General features: G+C 35.8%; 2 protein-coding genes across 6 annotated transcripts in view; one reads left to right on the top strand and one right to left on the bottom strand.

Moving 5' to 3' along the window:
- Positions 1-287: 287 nt before the first annotated feature.
- Positions 288-13226, top strand: ELF7 (hydroxyproline-rich glycoprotein family protein). The gene is made up of 12 exons (XM_028259764.2): positions 288-1871; positions 5993-6061; positions 7296-7403; positions 7491-7674; positions 7772-7848; positions 7951-8070; positions 9955-10060; positions 11910-11996; positions 12121-12189; positions 12284-12355; positions 12445-12588; positions 12708-13226. Exons 1-12 carry the CDS (start codon positions 883-885, stop codon positions 12846-12848), a joined length of 2166 nt encoding a protein of 721 aa, XP_028115565.2. The 5' UTR covers positions 288-882; the 3' UTR covers positions 12849-13226.
- An 887-nt stretch (positions 13227-14113) lies between these two features.
- MET18 (ARM repeat superfamily protein) overlaps positions 14114-19292 on the bottom strand; it is a 32417-nt gene continuing 27238 nt past the window's right edge. For 2 of the 5 annotated variants that reach the window (XM_028259761.2, XM_082909383.1), the window contains exons 19-21: positions 19094-19173; positions 18919-18986; positions 14114-14507 (exon numbers count right to left, since the gene is read on the bottom strand). In XM_028259761.2, coding sequence (XP_028115562.2) covers positions 18953-18986; positions 19094-19173 — 114 coding nt within the window. In that variant the 3' untranslated portion in view covers positions 14114-14507; positions 18919-18952. Of the gene's footprint in view, positions 14508-14767; positions 14856-18918; positions 18987-19034; positions 19174-19292 lie in introns of all 5 variants that reach the window. The other 3 variants (XM_028259760.2, XM_028259763.2, XR_003647167.2) reach the window with 2 other exon arrangements.

Below are 19292 nucleotides of genomic sequence, written 5' to 3'. Positions count from 1 at the left end.
CGATCATGAGTCAAATTTTGGATTAAATATGAAAACTTCCTTAGTGATCAGCCAATGATCGAGATGAAAAGAGCGATAACGGGTAGTATGGTGATGATTGTCGAAGAAGAGATGGAAGAGAGAAACAGGATAAAATCAACACCGTAAAACAGAAAAAAAAAAAAAAAAAGAGATCAGCTAGATTATGTATATTTTTAAATACAATATTACATAGGGTAAAAAAACACAAAAAGTAAAAAAAAAAATTCTAAAAATTCCACAAACAATTTAAAATTTAAAAACAAACTAGAAGGAATGGGATGAAGTTTGGGTTTCGATTGAGTTGAGGTGGAAGGGCATTGTCCGAAAACAGCGACGCATGTAAGGCCCGGTATCTGGACACCTCTCTCTCTCTCTCTCTCTGCCCTCGCTGTAACGAAGCGTATATGCAAAATACTACAAATTGCTCTCTGCTCTCACTCTCCGGCTAGTCTCTCTCTCTCTCTCTCTCTCTCTTTCTCTCTCTATATATATATATATAGACTACACGCATAGATACACTGAATACATACATCTCCGATGGAGTATCTATTCGTCTCCGGCGTTTCAGAGTTTGCGATCCGTGCTTTCAATTTCATCCAGCTAGGTTTTTAGGAACAACTCATATCCAAGTCTCACAACTCTCTCTCCTAGGGTTTTAATTTATCTCTTCATAGAGCACGGCGAATAGCCATTGAATCTCTATCTCTCTCCCTAGGGTTTTTTAGCTGAAAATTCAAGGTAAAGATAGAATTTTGTTTTTGGGTATTGAATTTTGGTCCCATTGACAGTTTCAATCTCTTCTTTGATCTTCTGAGCCAAATTTTGAGTTTGATTCTTAATTTTTATAGTCAATTTTAGGGTATGGCGTCTTACAGGCCATTCCCTCCACCTCCACAGTCGACTTTTGGTCCGCCGCCTAATCAGAACCCTTTACCTCCACCACCACCACCACCTGGTCCACAACCTAGAGGGAATCAGTATTCTCAGAATTGGGGTTATAGTGGTGGAGATGGGTCTTACAATTCTCAGAATTATAGTCAGATTCATCCAAATTCTGGGTTTCAACATGGTGGTTATGGATCATCATCATCATCTTCATCACAACAACATTATGCTCCTCCTTCAAGAAATCAACTTCCTCCTCAGCAACAGCAACCACAATATCCGTATCCATTGCCACCGCCTCCCCCGGAGTCTTCCTACCCGCCTCCTCCCCCTCCTTTGTCTCAGAATTCAATGAATTTACCACCTGGACCTGCTCCAATGTACTTCCCATCATCCCAATTCTCCCAATTCAATCCATTGCAACCACCACCTCCACCGCCCCCTCCTTCCTCCCCGCCGCCAAGTTCTTTGATTCCTCCTCCACCGCCCCCATCGCAACCTCCATCGCCACCGCCCCCTCCTTCGTCTGCTCCAACAGTTGGTCGAACTAAGGAAAGTAGAGCAGATGGTGAAAAAGGGCCTTCCAAGGATGTAACAGGGTCTGGGTGGCGTGAACTCGGTCATTCAAATCAAGGGGTGCACCCTAAACACCTTAAACCTCCTGTTCCCCCAATGGCAGCAAAGAAATCAAATGGGCCTTCTGGGAGGATTGAGACGGAGGAAGAGAGGAGGTTGAGAAAAAAGAGAGAGTTAGAGAAACAAAAGCAAGAAGAGAAGCATAGGCAGCAGTTGAAGGAATCCCAGAATGCGGTTCTGCAAAAGACCCAATTGTTATCCTCTGGGGTGAAGGGACATGGGTCGATTAGTGGGTCACGCATGGGTGAGAGGAGGTCGGCTCCACTTTTGGGTGGTGATAGGGTTGAGAACCGGTTAAAGAAGCCTACAACATTTATCTGCAAGTTGAAGTGAGTATTTTGTGACATTAAGTTTGGATTTTATGTTTATCTGACATATTCGTTTTCATGTTCAATCTTTAATGTTACGTGAATAAATAAAAATTAGAAGTTGAGAAAATGAGGGAAAAAATTGGCTTTCTAATGTAGTAAAAGTCATCACCACCGTTACGTAATCACCATAATGGTGTCATAACTGTCTATTATGGGCGTTACATACTGGTTACATACTGGTGGCGGCTGTTACGCCTATGAAATTCAATTACACCGTCATAGTAGCCGTAACGGGTAGTGGTGACTGTCCCTACGATTATGTAACGACATTATGAAACGGTTGCGGCCCATTTTTAACTCATTGTAGTTTGAAGTACCTATAAACAAACAAATAGTCTGAGCAAAAATGATAAACAAGAGTTTTCCCTTGCATCTCATGATCGCAACAAATCATTCCTTTGAAAATTCGAAGGTAAGATGTTTACCTTCTTGGCCCTACCCTTTCCCCAGACACTTCAAAAAGCATCTTGGGGAGGACCAAACATAGTCTCTTGGACATAAGTGACAAATGTTCTCGTCTCGTTTCCTTTTTGAACAAGTCAAAGAACCACAAAATTTAGTGAGCGGCACCAACTCTTTCTTAAGTAGTGTTTTATCTGCTTATTTGGTAATTAGTTCATTATCAGTCATTTAAGTTCTTGTTAGGGGTATTTGCTCATCGTACTTTAATTTTAAAAGGCCATGTGATTTTAAGCATGTCATGTGACTCAGTTGTTTATTGTCTTTTATTTTACTGGATAAAAATAATAGTCTTTCAATTAGATTTACATAAAGGCAGGTTGATCTTTTACTTTTGTTAGGGCAGCCTTAAAGTCTAATAAAGGGTCGTTCCAGCTTGTATTCGAGCTGCGTTTTTCATTTGAGCCATCATTTATGCGATTATAGACTGCTATGGCAGCTCTCTCTCTCTCTCTCTCTCTCTCTCTCCCTCCCTCCCTTTGTTTTGGGATCGAGACATGGGTGTTTAAAGCTAATATGTAGCCTATTCTAGATTTCTGATTCGTCTTATATCATTTTAATTTTACTTTCATTAGTGCATTCCATTAATTGCCAACCCAAATAGTACTGGTATCGAGGATCTAGAGGTCATTAAAAGAGATTATTAGCTGTAGAGGAAGAGGTGGGGACACATATCTCGGACTGGTAGGGGGTAACGAGTTGGTCAACGACAAACATTTTAAATGTGGGTATGATACTTCAGAGCCTCAGAGGTGATGTTTGTAGTAAGGGCATCTTACTTATCAAAAAGAAAGTCAACAATTGGAGAAAATGTAACTGTGCTTTTTATGATTGGCAGTTATCCTGATTGAGAGCTAGCACCTGTAGCAGGCTAGCTATTGGAGGGAATAGTATACTTGTAGCAGATGCCTTAGTCATGGCTGATGAATACCACTTTGGTGGGCATTTAATTTTTCTTATAGGAATGGAATGTACAGGTGCAAGAATGTCTTAGTGAATAGTTTTGGATTTGAAACAGTAATGACATAATGGTTAATGAAATATATATTGGAAAGTTTTAAAGCATTTATTATATTTTATTTTGAAATTTTTCTAAGTATCTATCTACAAACTTTTGAGTTTCTCATGCTTAAAACTAGGTAGTTGTTATGACTAATAAAGCACAATCTTCAAATTAAAGATCTTTTGTCAAATTTGAGCTATTGAATAGCCAAGGGTATAATTTTTTCTTTCTTTCTAAAGTAACCCAAGTAATTTCACAATTATGGTAGATATTGAGAAAGGTTTTGAAGTTAAAGAAATAAGAATATTTTGTATATAAAAGTTTAAATCCTCATATGGATTTCTATTTATTTTCTCATCACATTGTATTCCCTTAATTAGTTGTTTTTAAGCTAAATCATTTAGTTGCCATTTGATAACACTGCCAATTGTTTGTTACTGTTTACAGAAAGTAGGAGAAATGTTTTTGTTTTTTGTTTTGCAAAAGCACAAACATAAAACACGTTTGGTGCACACATATTTTCAAAACAAATAAAAACAAAAACAAGAAAACATGTTTGGTGAGTTATCAGAGGGTGGTCGCTGCTGGCAGGGGATGTCACCGGTGAATTACCGAAAGGGTTTTTGCTATTTTGGAATTTAGTTGACAGAAAGCACTAAGAAATTCTAGAAAAGGAAGAAGGTGGTTGTTCATAGTTGTTTGCTACATCAATAGATAGACAATTCTACTTGTTTTGGAAGTTTTGTTATTTACCTTGATAGATGGCTTTAAAGTTATTCATATTTACATTAGAGCCTTTACATATGTTGTCGGTAAAGTAATGGCCTTGACATGGTTTTATTGTCTGATATTGCCGAAAGAGGACAGAACTGGCTTGTTGTATCCAGAAGGAAATGGTAGAGGCTAATCTGCTCTGATTTATGGGTGAAATTTTATGTGTCAGCATGTTGAACAGGAACAGATTGGATTTTGTTACACTGGTAGTTAGTTATTGAAACAAATATGCTAAAGAGACTTCCTTCTTCCAGTCCCTTAGGTCTGAAGGACATATTCATTGATAGATTTATTTTATTTATCGAGCTATCTGCAAAGAAGAATATTTTAAACGTTGACAACTTTTGTATTTTAGGAGACCAAAGGGATATATTCATATTGGACCTCTTAGATATTTCTAATTAAGTGCCATTTGTGAAATGCTGCTAATGCAGTCTGTACTGGCTGGTACTATAGTATCTATTTCTTATCCAGAAGACATTTTTAAAATGTTAATTTAGTGTATTTGCGTTTTTAGATTATGGCCAATGCTACAATGAAATGTGGGATCTGTGTGTTGTTACAATTACTTTAAAAATAAAAATAAAAATTTGTAGTAAATTGAAAGAAAGGCATGTGTAGCAGCTTCATTACAAGTAGGATGCTTTGTTTGCTCTATATATCTGAAATTCCGAACCAAATAGTTTTAGTAAATAGTTGGGAAATGTACCTATGATTTAAGATTTTTTTTTGAAATTCTGAAAAAAAATGAATCGGGGGAACTTTACGTCCTTATTTATGTTATGCTCCCTAAATGTACCATAACTCAATTGATTCCTGTCATCTCTTTGTCTGTGCATTCTTAGGATGGAACTTGATTGTGCATGTGATTCCAGGCTCTGCAACAGTTATCTGTCTGGATATTATAATAAACAATGTATATCTATACCAAGAACTATTACATACAAGATTAACTCTTTTGATCAGTAATTTTCTTCAATTAACGATTCACTCTAACTCTTTGTTCATTGACATGCTTGCGTGTGTATATGTTAGGATTTGGGAATTTTGTAGCAATATCTTTTCATTGTAATCCCTTGCGGTGATATTTGGGCCTCCAAATTTTTTTTTAAAATATTGCTATTGAAACTTCAGATGGATAGGAGGGAGGGTTGGATTTAAAGGATGATACAGTAGAATGACCATCATATTAAAACAGCTCATTCAACTTATGTATGCATTTGTCTCAAAGCCTTCCATGGCTATCTGCTTATTCAGACTTTCCAAATAGGTGACACTAAATCTTCAGAACTTTGGACGTCTCTGATACAACTGTTGACATACATCATGTACACATGTATTGTTAAATTAGGCTCCTGATCATACAATTTTTGAGAAAGGGGACTTCTTACTCTTATATGGAGCCTGTCTAACCAATGCCCTAAGTTTGTTTCTGGTAAATAGGTAGCTAATTCAGTAAATTCTGTTCTTCCTTTTCTTGAAATCTTTTTACAATGCTTTTTCTGTTTTCAACTAGGCATTTGACTTTATGCTGTCACATATGTATGTTTTATTTTCATTAACTTTGGACTCACACCTAGTATTGTTAAGAATGTTTCCTTTGCTGTTCTTATTTCGACTAGGCTTGTAATGTTATGCTATCACATATGTATGTTTTATTATCATTAACTTTGTACTCACACCTAGTATTGTTTTGAATGTATCCTTTGCTTTTCTTAACTAAAATCATTTTCTAATTCTTTAGTTTATTTGTGGCAGTCTTCTTGCATCTCAGAGTGCTGGGAGGGTGTGTTTTCTTTGTTATTAATACTAATCGCTTATTCTTTGTGTGCGCTCTTTGAAGATTCCGGAACGAGTTACCAGATCCATCTGCACAACCAAAGCTTATGGCTTTGAAGAGAGACAGAGATAGGTATGCAATCTTATTGAACATTTAACCTTATTCATACATGGTTATGCGCCCAGCCACCCTGCCAATCACATGGTTACACATGCTTATAATTTTGTGTTTTAAATATAGTATGCATGAAAGAATGAGTTGATTGGCTCATGGTGGTGTCTGCATCAATAGTAGGGTGTGCACTTTTTTTCTTGCCCCTCAAGTTGCTTGGAAGCACTTTTATTTAGCAAATCAAAATTCTCTAGCCACATATACAGAGCTTGTTGGATGCAAAATATATCAAAATACTGAATATATAGTAGTTAAAAGAATACATGAAATTTTTTTGATGAATGTGCTGAAATAGGACATCTGAATGTGTTTGGAGCAGTGGATGTAAATTCTTATTTTCTAAGTCTGCCTCTTTATATATCAAATTTTCAATTGGTCTCCTGATAAAGTTTTAGTATTAGGAAAATGCAACTGAAGCCTAACTTTTCTATTTGCCAAATGAACCGGACTCCAACTTCCCATTTTTGTAACATAAACCTCTCCTTGAATCTGCTGTTTTTTTGCAGAACTTACTAGCCTCCAACTTTTTATCTGAAACGAAATCTCTCTAAAACCAAGAATTAAGATATCCTTATCCATACGGACCCCTCTTCAACTTCCCAATTTTTTAAAAATGAACCCCTTACTGAATTTGTTGCACTTTTCAGAACTTACATGCCTCCAACTTTTCATATTTCTGAAATGAAATTTCTCTAAACCCAAGAATTAAGATAGCCTTTTCAGACCCTAACAGAAGTAATATTACAGATCTATTTTCAAAATTTCAAATTTTGCTGATGGTTTTGTAATTTTTGGTATGGAAATAGTTGCTTTTGTTTGTTTTTTGTCCTCCTTGCTCCCTCTCTTTCCTCACTAGATGTGCACCAAGTAAATAAAAATGGGTACTGACTTGATTCTTTCGTTTACATTTACCGCACGATCTACTTGAACATGCCACAACTTGGAACTGTAATTTTTAACGAAAATTTCCAATGAGTCCTACTTTTTTCAAAAAAAAATCTTCCCGTCCTATTAACATATCGTTAAACCTTATCGACATAGTAATGGAAATTTTGTGGGAAAAGTAGAACTTATTTGAAATTTACCATTATGGAAAAATAATCAAATCTGTTATAATTGTTTTGAAATATTGAAATTTCTAGTTTTATTTCAATTGTTTTGCTTTTGTTCCAAAGCTCATGATCCATATTTGCAGATTCACAAAATACACAGTTACATCATTGGAGAAAATGCACAAGCCTCGACTATATGTTGAGCCGGATCTTGGGATACCGCTTGATCTGCTTGATCTCAGTATATACAAGTATTTTCTCTTGATAGCCCACTTTGAATTCCCTCAGCTGTTCTTTTTAGCAACGTAACCCTGATAGAACTTTTTCTCCTTGACTAGTCCTCCCAAGGGTGAAAGGTTGCCCTTTGATCCAGAAGATGAGCTGTTGTTACAAGATGATGATCCAGTGACACCTGTCAAAAAAGATGGCATAAGAAAGAAAGAACGGCCAACTGATAAAGGTGTTTCTTGGCTGGTCAAAACACAGTACATCTCTCCTCTGAGCACGGAAGCAGCAAAACAGGTAATCTATAACTACAGCATCATATGAGAAGCATTTTTTGCTCTTCTGACAAATTATTTGGAAAGCTATGTCATTATTATTGCTATGCTATTTGCAGTCTCTGACTGAAAAACAAGCAAAAGAACTGCGAGAAGCTCGGGGAGGCCACAACATTTTGGAGAACTTCAATAATAGGTTTGCTATATTCCATCATGTCCATGTGAAGAGAATGTAAGCAGAATAGACTTGTGTGTGATATCTATTCTTTTAATAAAAGATGTGTTTCCTACTTTTTAGGGAAAGGAGAATCCAAGAAATTGAGGCTTCATTTGAGAGATGCAAGTCACGACCTGTTCATGCAACAAATAGCAAGCTGCATCCTGTTGAAATTCTGCCATTACTACCTGATTTTGAACGGTATGGAGCTTATTTGTTGCATCTTTTGTTTATGCAATGTAGAATGTCCTTACGAGAGGCCAAATGAATTATTTAACTGGAAAAAACGTTAACTCAATGATGGAGAACAGAATAGAGCGAAGAGAGGGGTTTGAGGCAATGTGATATTATATCCCTTGCTTTTCATTCAAATAATGGAATCATCGACTCTGATGAAGGATTTTAGAGTGGGTTTGATAGAGGGTTCTTTGATGACATTTTCTGATTTCTTGTATGCGGATGATGCTTTGAAGTTTTGTGGAGCAAATCCAGTACTTGTGGATTATCTTCGTTGTGTACTTTTGGGGTTTGAGGTCGTTATGGGACTAAAGATACATTTGGTTAAGTTGTAGCTAATTCTTGTGGGAGAAGTTCCAAATGTGGTTGAGCTGTAGAAACAAGTATCCTTCCAGTTACATATTGAGACCTTTTGTTTGGATCTTCTTTAAAGTCAAAAACTATTGGATGTGGAATTGTTCGAAGGAGGTTAGCAGGATACGTTCACCTTTATTTTGGGATGACTTTGTGAGGTTTTGATATTTTTAGGGTGGGAAGAGGGTAGGGTGAAGTTTTGGTGGCAAAAGTGGTGTGGAAATGCAGCATCTTTCTTTCTATTTTTCTTTACGCTATCAATAAAGAAGCCTTGGTGGTGAATTACATCAGGGTTGTAGGCAACAAATTTTTTTCTGATATCAGCATAAGGAGGAATGTGAAGGACTGAAAATAGAGCAGTTGATTAATTTGCTTGATATGATTTTAGGGATTAGGAATGTTGGGTAGGTGCTGATTTTTTTAGGGTGGATTGTAGTTAAGGAAGGTTTGATGTCAAGTCTTCTTATGGGGCTTTAGTAGGGTACAAAAGGGAGAATTTTCCTTGGAAAGGCATTTGGACCTTGGGAGCTCCAACCAAGGTAGCCTTCTTTGTATGAAATGCAACTCATAAGGAGATCCTTGTGATTGATAATCTTATTAGGAGCTGACTGATTTTGTGAATTGGTGTTTGCCTTTGGAAGTGTAATGGTGAATCAAATGAGTTTGGCTCATTTGTATTTGTTTTGGTTTTTGTATAGGCAGCGGACAGAAGATCTTTTCCTGGTGTATAGTAACTTAAGAGTCTCTTTTTGTATTTTGTGTAGTTGATTGTTTGGGAGAGTTATCCCAAATCTTGATCAGATTGTGAATTTTGTTGATTCTCTTCAGTTGTAAGAGTCTCGAGGCCTTTTTGTCTTTTGAATGTATAGGCCACTTTTGTTAAAGTGTGGGAAGTTTTCATTGTTTAACCTTCCATACATGAGTAACATCCCATTTTGATTTTTTTTTTTTTTGGGGGGGGGGGGGAGGGGTAACTACAACACAGTGAAATTCTGAAAAAATAATTACATATTAATGAAAAAATTTATAATTTTAATTGTTAATATTTATAAAATTTATCATTGATTTATAATTACCACTGATTTGATATTTCCCCCCACCCCCCACGCCCCCTTTATTTGTTATTATTTTTTTTCTATGCTGTTACCCCAAAAAAAAATAATGATAGTCCTTTTTTGACCATAAAGCATATTTTGTATCTGCCGATATAGAACATATCTGAATTCGGTGTGATTGTACTTGTGCGGAGGTTTGCTTTGTAAAAATTAAATTAGCAATGTAAAAGTTTTAGCCCTGATCTGTTCCATGAAATGCATTCATTTAATAGTATATCCTAGAATGATAAGAAGTCTGTCTGAGTGTGTAATTGAAATATGTTCCATGTTATGCATTCATTTAATAGTATATCCTAGCTTGTGGGATGTTTATTCTTGTCCTTAATGATGTTTTGGTGTCCATTTTTTTAGTGACATTGAGCTTGTGTTTTTGTGCTAGGTATGATGACCAGTTTGTCGTTGCAACTTTTGATAGTGCTCCTACTGCTGATGCAGAGCCCTTCAGCAAGTTGGACAAATCTGTTCGTGATGACCATGAATCTCGGGTAAGACATCCATGGGTGTTCTATTGCATAGATATGACAGATTGGTAGCCCGATTATATGATATTACTATATTTGTAGGTTAAGATTCAAGTATGGGCACTTTATTGATCCATTATGTTCTTTACCCTAGTGTAATAACAGGTGGCCAGAATCAAATGTATAATGTGTTTCTCTACTTTGAAAAGCGTTAAATAATTGATAAAACTGAAGTCAAAAGAAGCACAATTTTGCTAGTGTCTTTAAAAATAGCCTGTTGTCTGAAATACATTTCGGCATCTATTGATTTGTCTCTGATTGTTTCACCAGACAAGTATTATTTGCTTGTTTGCTGTTCAGCAGTAGATCCTCATATTAGTGTGAAAAATCCTTGGTCGGTATTTTGTAGTGTGAAAAATTAGGTATCAATCACGGTCATAAAAAATGTTATAACTTGATATCCTTATTTATGGAATACCCTTTCCAGCAAACAGGCTGGAAACACATTCCTTTTCTCCCCCTAAATGTATTGCAAGTGTTCCAAAAACATGGATCAGAACTAACTCGACGACGAGCATTGCATAAATGTGTGTCTTCTATACTAAAAACAAATCTTAAATGGAAATTAAATTTTCCATGGATCCTTGAAGTTATTTTCTGCGGTTAAACTTGCGGTTACGTTATGCTCTATTTTGGAGCTTTGTTACTTCTGGCACTTCAATCTCTCATACCAGATTTCAACATCAATCACCCGGTTTCTATGCAACATAGAAGTGAGTCTTCATTTGATTCCGAGCATTTAAAGAATGTATGTTGAAAGCTCCTTGATAGCTTTGCAGTAGTTAAACTATTGGTGCATAACTATGATCTACTCGCTATTTGCTTCTAGTTTCTTAACAACTTTTAGTTTCACTTCAATTGTTTGTAGGGGTGAGCATGGTCCGGATTGGACCGGATTGGGATAAAACCAGGACCAATCCGTTATCTACGGTTCCTGAAAAATCGGAACCAATCCGATCCGTTTAAATCTTGGAACCAATCCGAACCAATCCATTTCAACACGGATTGGATCGGTTTAGGACCACGGATTCACATAATTAAATAACAAAAAAAAATATATATATATATATAATACTTTAATTTTATAAAAATATAAACATAGCGCTATATTAGTTCTACAATAGCAACATATTTTTTTATAATAACGACATAATGTTCTAGAATTTAAACAATCATAAAAAAACTAGTTTCATCATAAGTATTTAGATCATTACAAATTAAAACTAAAAACTAAAAAACAAAAGTAATAAAAGAAGATATTATACGAGGTTTAGGTTTGAGTTTAGATTTTATATAGAATAAGAGAAGATACTATGGGGGAGGATGTATAATAAAAATATAGACTATTTGTATACGGTCCGGATCGGTTCCAATCCGGAACCGTGAGGTTCAATCCGGAACCAATCCGTGGACTACGGATTTTTAATTCTTCAATCCGGAACCGAACCACGGATTCGAAAAACCAATCCAAACCTATCGGATTGGACTGGACTGGATCGGATTACGGATTTTACGGATTTCTTGCTCAGTCCTAATTGTTTGCCATTTTGATATTGTATTACACCCTCTCTCTCTCTCTCTCTCTCTCCGTGTCAATTGTATTCAGTTTCATATTTCTTCTCTCAAGTTTGCTTGTCTTGAGATTCTTTTTTATCATTATGTCCTTTGCCATCTTTCTGTCTGGACTAATCTGTCTTTTGTTTGTCTTCGATACTGAAGATGTTTTCATGTGATGCTGATTTAAAATTTTAATATTATTTGAGATAGATATGGCTGTCCTGTCTTTAACTGACTCTTCATATGCTTCCCATAGGCCATCATGAAAAGTTATGTGGCAACTGGCTCAGACTCTTCTAAGCCTGAAAAATTCTTAGCATACATGGCACCTGCACCAGATGAGGTACATTTAATTGAAATGTTAAAGCATACTTTCCGATATAATATTTCCAAGCTTTGATCTTGTACTTGTAAGATTGACTTTAATTGATCATCTATTTATTCATTTCAAATTCTGGTGGTTGCAGCTATCAAAGGATATGTATGATGAAAATGAAGATGTCTCATATTCGTGGGTTCGGGAGTACCATTGGGATGTATGTGCCAAATTGTTGAAACATTATCTAGAAAGATGGTTTTAGTTTAGTCAAAACTGTTACTGAATTTTGTTCTCTTTTTACGCTTCTTTAGGTACGTGGTGATGATGCTGATGACCCTGCAACATACTTCGTGTCATTTGGTGAATCAGAGGCACACTATGCGGTATTGACCTGGACAAGTTTGCTTATTATTATTACCGAGTTTTGTTTCAGTATATTGCTGTGCTTTTACTGATTCTTATTACAATGCAGCCTCTTCCAACAAAGCTCATTTTAAGGAAAAAGAGAGCCAAAGAAGGAAAGTCAAGTGAAGAAGTTGAGCATTTCCCAGTACCTTCAAGAGTGACAGTAAGGAAAAGATCAACTGTTGCTGTAATCGAATTGAAGGAATCAATGGTATGATGTGGATTTTGATGTGCTGGATTTTGCTTATGGTGAACTCTGCTTTTAGTCACTCTTTTTCGTCTTCCATTCATGATTCATGATAACATTTCTCTACTTGGCGGTGATTACAGGGTTACTCAGGTTCAAAAAGAGGAGGGGCAGACATTGAGGATGGTGTTAGGGTGAAACAGAAGGTTGTGCATGACCAAGACCAAGGCCAAGACCAAGACATGGAGCAATCTAGTGGAGGCGAGTACGACATGTCGGATTGATTGCTGTTTATGCAACTGTTGAATAAAGGATAATAATAGTTGAACTTAATAGAATAGTAGTAGTAAGTAAAAAGGCTAATAGTTGGATAAGTAACTTTTGTTTTGCATGGAGTAAAACTATTTTACTTCGGGTGCTCGGTTTTTCCCAGCAATCATAATTTGTTCTTTTCATCTTTGTTGCTGGTTTAAGTGGTTGCTTGGTTAATTCTTGTGGTATAAGTTGAGGATTTGATGTGGTAAAAGTAGAGATAAATCCAGTGGTAGGTAGGGTTTCATTATGTGGCAAGTAGAACCAAATTTTGAAAATATTTACCTCATTTTTTGTATTTAATTTTATTTATTATCAATCAATGGTTTAAGTTCTCTTATTCAGATTTATTAGTGTTGTTAATTGCAACTTAAATAAGTAGTTCATGCTATTCTTTATTTTGAAATTACGTGTCAAATGGTTAGTAGTGTTAATTACAACTCAACTTAGTTGTTCATGCTTTTCTTTATTTTGGAAGTGTTAAATCATTTGTTATAAACGTCTTCTTACAGTATATTTTGCTTTGCTTTGCTTTGTTTTGTTTTTTTTTTTTTTTTTTTTTTTCCTTCAAATAAAGAAATTCTTTTTTAGTGCATTTGCCCAACTGATTTTAGCCATACCAATTTGAGTATAAACCTGTTGAAAGTAATGGTTTAAGATTCTTATTTTTTTTCTTTTCTTTGTTTATTTTTGGCACCATACCATCAATTAACATTTTATTAGTTCTCTTAAATTGTTGACATTAATTGCCTTGTGCTTTGGAGTGAACTGCATTTGATAATTGATTTATTAGTTTAAATACATGAAAAATGCTAAAGACTACTCAAAGGGCATTTGTGAAACTGCAGAAATGTGTAAAAAAATTCAAAAAACAAATGCATAAAATGTGTAGTAAATTTTTCAGCATTATTGAAAACTTCTCCAGCGTCATGGTTAACAGATACCATTTCTGGCGTTTAGCATGATAAAAATGAAAGTTTAAAATAAAATCACGATCAAAAGAAAAAAAGAAGTTTATTAAGACGAACATTATTTTTCACTTTTAAAAAGTAAAATGTGTTTTCGGAATTAAAGTTTTAATCAATCCCCCCCACACTAACATTAACACCACCATCCCTACCACTAAACAACCACTAGCACGTTAGTTTCAAAACCAAACAAATATTTTTCACCAAAACATACACACCGAATATCCTACTTTAGACCTTTCATAATGAAGCAACCATGCACGCCCACAAAAAGCAAAAACATATTTCATCACCATGATAAAGTTGTTTCTCACAACAATTCTGAATATACAATTGCACCTGATAAATGAAACAAGGACCAAACTTTTGCTTCCTGGGGAAAACTGAACGGAACAAATTAAATACACAAAAGAATACAAGAAAAACTGATTTAAAGATAATAATCTGTCATAGGCAGAACAACCTAGAAATTTCTCAACATTTTGCATATATACATATGCAGTACATATGGTAAGCTTGATAGCATGACAACTCTATTTGTCAGTCTCATGCTAAGGGGATGCTTCGATGTTTCACCACAAGGTCCACAGCCAAATGTCGCCAAAAAACATCCAAACAAGTCGGTTGCAGGCATGTGCACTGATATTCCTCTGTACATGTGCCCTAACATCAAAATAAACAAATATGAGACAACTTATATGCCCGTTTCATCGTCTTATGAATTAAATTCTTCGATATTCCCTCTGGAACTCCGTCGGGGTTGTTAACAACTCCGCCGATCCCAAGTCCGAGTAAAAAAGGAGGGTTGTGTATTAGGTAACCGACAACCAACACGTAAAAAGTCGCTCGGATCCCTTATGATAATGAATCCTACTTTGAATTGATTAAATGCTAAGTCATTCCCCTCAAGTGACGCGTTGTACCTGCTTCCGGGTGTTTCGAAAAGTGTGCAAGGGGCGCAGCATCGACACTTGGGTGCGGTGAAAAATGGGCAAAGGTTCCCGCATTTTTCTGAATGAGCACAGGTAAAGAAGTTAGTCCAAGACTATAGGTTTAAGATAGCCACTCGGAATATAAGAACTTTAACTAGTAAGACGATAGAATTGATAGATGTTATGATTAGGAGAAGAGTACGCGTACAAGAAACTAAGTGGATTAGTGAGAAAGTTAGGGAAATTGAGGATACCGGTTTTAAACTGCATTGTAGTGGTAAGGATAGGTGCAAGAATGAAGTAGGAATCATAGTTGCCAAGAGTCTTGTGGAAAATGTAGTGGCGGTCATTAGAAAAGGGGATAGGATTATGTTAATTAAATTAGTTATTGGATGGAATATAGTGAACGTTATTAGTGCATACGTTCCTCAAGTAGGATTAGATGGTCAGACTAAGATGGATTTTTTAGAGCGAATGGATGAGATCTAACAGGAGATACCCGTAGGAGAATACCTAATTATAGGTGGATATTTCAATGGCCATGTAGGCATAGATAAACTAGGTTATGAAAGGATGCATGGTGGATACAGTTTTTGTGATAAAACTGAGGCTGGAGAGAGTATTTTAGATTTTGCGTTGGCTTCTGACTTGGTGGTGGCCAATACTATGTATAAGAAGAGGGAGGAGCATTTGATAACCTTTAAGAGTGGGTCAGTTAAGAGCCAAATAGATTATTTTTTAGTGAGAAAAGTGAACCACCTAAAATGCAGTGATTGTAAGGCGATTCTTAGAGAGAGCCTGGCCTCTCAACATAGGATTTTGGTACCAGATTTATGTTTTAAAGGGCAATACCAAGCTAGGAAGGATGGTGAGCATCGTAGGACGAGATGGTGGGACCTAAAAGGGGATAAGTTAGAAATATTTAAGAATGGAATGAATAAGGAAGGTACTTGGACTTGGAAGATGATGCTAACACTATGCGATGGCCAATTGTATGAGGAGAATCTTAAGAGAAGTGCTTGGAGAGTCAAAAGGAATGGGACCCAGCTCCAGGGAAACTTGGTGGTGGAGGGAAGAGGTTCAAGCGGTAGTTAAGGCAAAAAAAGAGTGCTTTAAAAAGTGGCCGAAGAATAGAATTAAGGAAAACCTTAAGAGCTATAAATTAGCTAATAAAGAGGTCAAAAAGTAGTGAGAGAGACTAAGTTAAAAGTTTATGATGACCTATACACTAGACTAGATAGTAAGGAGGGAGAAAAGAGGGTATACAAACTTGCTAAGATACAGGAAAGGAAAACAAGAGATTTTAATCAAGTTAAGTGCATCAAGAGTGAGGATTCTAAGGTATTGATGAAGGATGAAGAGATCAAGGAGAGATGGAAGAACTATTTGAGAAACTATTAAATGAGGAACATGAAAGTACGTCAATAGAGGAAGAAATAACCAGTAATACAATAAACCAAAACTATAAGTTCTATCGCAAGATTACGAATTTGAAGTGGAGATTGCACTTAAGAAAATGAAATCAAATAATGCTTTAGGACCCGATGATATCCCTATTGAAGCTTGGAAGTGTTTGGGTAAAAAAAGGTTGCTTGGTTGACTAAGTTGTTTAGCAAAATTTTGTTGACTAGGAACATGCCAAATGAGTAAAAAAAGAGTATTTTAGTGCCAATCTATAAGAATAAAGGAGATGTCCATAATTGCAACAATTATAGAGGAATCAAGCTAATGTGTCATATAATGAAAGTGTGAGAGAGGGTGATGGAACGCCGATTGCGAGATATAACAGAGGTGTCAGAGAATCAATTTGGGTTTATGCCTAGCAGGTCAACAATGGAAGCAATCTATCTTTTGAGGAAAGTAATAAAAAAGTATAGAGAAAAGAAAAGAGACATTCATATGGTATTTATCGACCTTGAGAAAGCATATAATAGAGTGCCTCGGGATATAATATGGTGGGTGTTAGAAAAGAAATGAGTGACAAAAGATTACATTGATGTGATTCGGGACATGTATGAAAAGACGGTGACCACTATTAGATCGCCTACTGGAGAGAGAAATGAATTTCCTATCACAGTAAGGTTACACCAAAGATCTACCCTAAGTCCTTATCTTTTTGCTTTAGTTATGAATGAGTTGACGATAAATATTCAAGATGACGTGCCATGGTGTATACTTTTTGCATATGATATTGTGTTAGTGGATGAGACTAGAGAAGAAGTTAACACAAAGTTGGAGATTTGAAAAAACGCACTTGAATCTAAAGGATTTCGGAAAAGCAGAACTAAGACAGAGTACATGGAATGTAAATTTAGTAATAGTAACAATGAAAGTAGAGGAGAAATGAAGATTGAGAACCAAAAATTGCCTAAAAGTGAACATTTTCGTTATTTAGGGTCAATTATCACAACGACGGAGGAGATTGATGTGGATATGGCCCATAGGATTAAGGCAGGATGGCTTAAGTGGAGAAGTGCATCTGGGGTACTGTGCGATAAACGAATACCCACTAGACTAAAAGGTAAGTTCTATAGAATGACTATTAGACCGGCGATGCTGTATGGGACGGAGTGTTGGGCAACCAAGAAACAACATGTAGATAAGATGAGTGTTGCTGAGATGAGGATGCTAAGGTGAATGTGTGACAAGACTAGACAAGACAGAATTAGGAATGAGTGTGTTTGGAAATGTGTAGGAGTAGAAGATAAATTGAGAAAGAAACGATTGAGATGGTTTGATCATATTCAACAGAGACCAACAGGGGCAGTAGTAAAAAGATGCAATGCAGTGACAGTAAATGGAAGTGTTAGGAGACCAGGTAAGTCTAGATTAACGTTGGCTAACGTTGTAAATAGAGATATGGATCTACTTAATTTGACTAACGAAATGGCCTTTAATAGAGCCACGTGGAGAAGAAAGATTCATGTAGCTGACCCCATTTGATGGGACTTAAGGCTTGGTTTTGTTTGGTTTTGTTTGGATATTCCCTATGGAAAAAAGAAAAGTATGTTTGAAGGAAGACAACTATACATGTTACACTAACAAACACAGCCACTTCTAGGACAACAACATGTTGCCAACATGACACAACACTTGTCGAACACCTCCCAACACCAATCGAACACACGTCCAAACATGTTTGCTAATTTAAAAAAAATAAAATAAAATAGACTCAGACGCGGTTCAAACACTTGAGAAATGCGTGTATTGCTTAAAACACATTACAAGTTGGAATAAAATAATTTGCAAGCCAATGATAGAAGAAAACCAACGTTTTTAGACTTTAAAAATTACAAAAGTACTATCTTTGAATTAAACATTAATATATAAGACATATAATAATTATTTATCCATATATATCTATAATAAATATATAAAATTATATATTTTATGCGTATCCTTCATGTGTTGTGCCAGATGTTCGTATCCGTACTTCTTAGATCGTTGCGTTCAGCACATGCATGTGCTTTTGAATTGAATAAAATATGCATCAAGAAGTTGTGGGAGAGGTGTACGTAGAAGAATCATAATCTTTCATGATTTTCCAAATGATTTACTTTTTTTCGTATTTACTTTTCCACGGCCACACTTATATATTCTACCCTTCATTCTCTTGAATTTTTAGGTAGCACTGTAACAGGACTCCACCTTCTATTTCACAATTTCCTTCCTTCGGTGTCCCCTTTACTTCAGATCTAAGAAGCATTTACAAATCATTTTTATTATCATTGGATTCAAGTTATTTTATTTAAACTTGTAATGTGTTTCATATGTATCTAAGTGTTAGGAAGTTTCATGTTGTGTCAGTGTTTGACACTATACATTACCTTCTTAGAAGTGTCCACGGTACTACTTAGCTTCAAAATATCATGTGTCAAATAAAACAATTCTTCACAATGCAAGACCTTCATGTCTAATAAATATAATTATAGAGGCAAAGAAAATCATGATATTGATGCAGAATGCTTAGATAAAATATCGTTGTGAAGAAGATTTTCAATTGAAGACGTCAATTTATTAATGCAGTACATGTCAGCATCTACCTTACATTCCTTTTCACTCTATTCACATTCAAATATAATAAAATCATTGCAGTCCAATAAATAACCACAAAATATTCAGGAAGACTCTTTACATCTTACCTAGCCAGCCCTAGATGAATTCTTCTATGCCTCCTCAAAAATGAAGACTTCTAGATGCAATTGAAGCCCTGTTTTATTGAGAACAGAAAACAATGGAAAACAAATGTCAAACTTACCTTCAAAAGGAGATCAAACTAATTGAAAACACCACCAATACAGATCTAGAAGCTCTAACCATGCTTGCCGACATCTGACAGCTTCTTGCCGTACAGCCCTTTTTGGATCACCAAGAGCATTTGATATAGTTCGTAGTACCTGAAAATGTAAATACACACAGATGTCAGACACAATGCCTTAATTAATAAGGCAGTAGATTTTTTTTTTCTTTTTCAATTCCATTATTTACCATAAGATTAATGAAACAACAAAGGTGA

This window comes from Camellia sinensis, chromosome 15, assembly GCF_055761805.1.
Source record: "Camellia sinensis isolate YWXY chromosome 15, ASM5576180v1, whole genome shotgun sequence".
Lineage (NCBI taxonomy): Eukaryota > Viridiplantae > Streptophyta > Magnoliopsida > Ericales > Theaceae > Camellia > Camellia sinensis.
This window is presented reverse-complemented; position numbering and strand designations above follow the sequence as displayed.

Excerpts from the sequence above, each read along its gene's own strand:
- ELF7 (XM_028259764.2), top strand. The coding sequence starts at position 883 with ATGGCGTCTTACAGGCCATTCCCTCCACCTCCACAGTCGACTTTTGGT. Across the intron at positions 8,071-9,954 it reads TTACTACCTGATTTTGAACG|GTATGATGACCAGTTTGTCG; the intron begins GTATGGAGCTTA and ends TTTTTGTGCTAG. Across the intron at positions 12,190-12,283 it reads TTCGGGAGTACCATTGGGAT|GTACGTGGTGATGATGCTGA; the intron begins GTATGTGCCAAA and ends ACGCTTCTTTAG.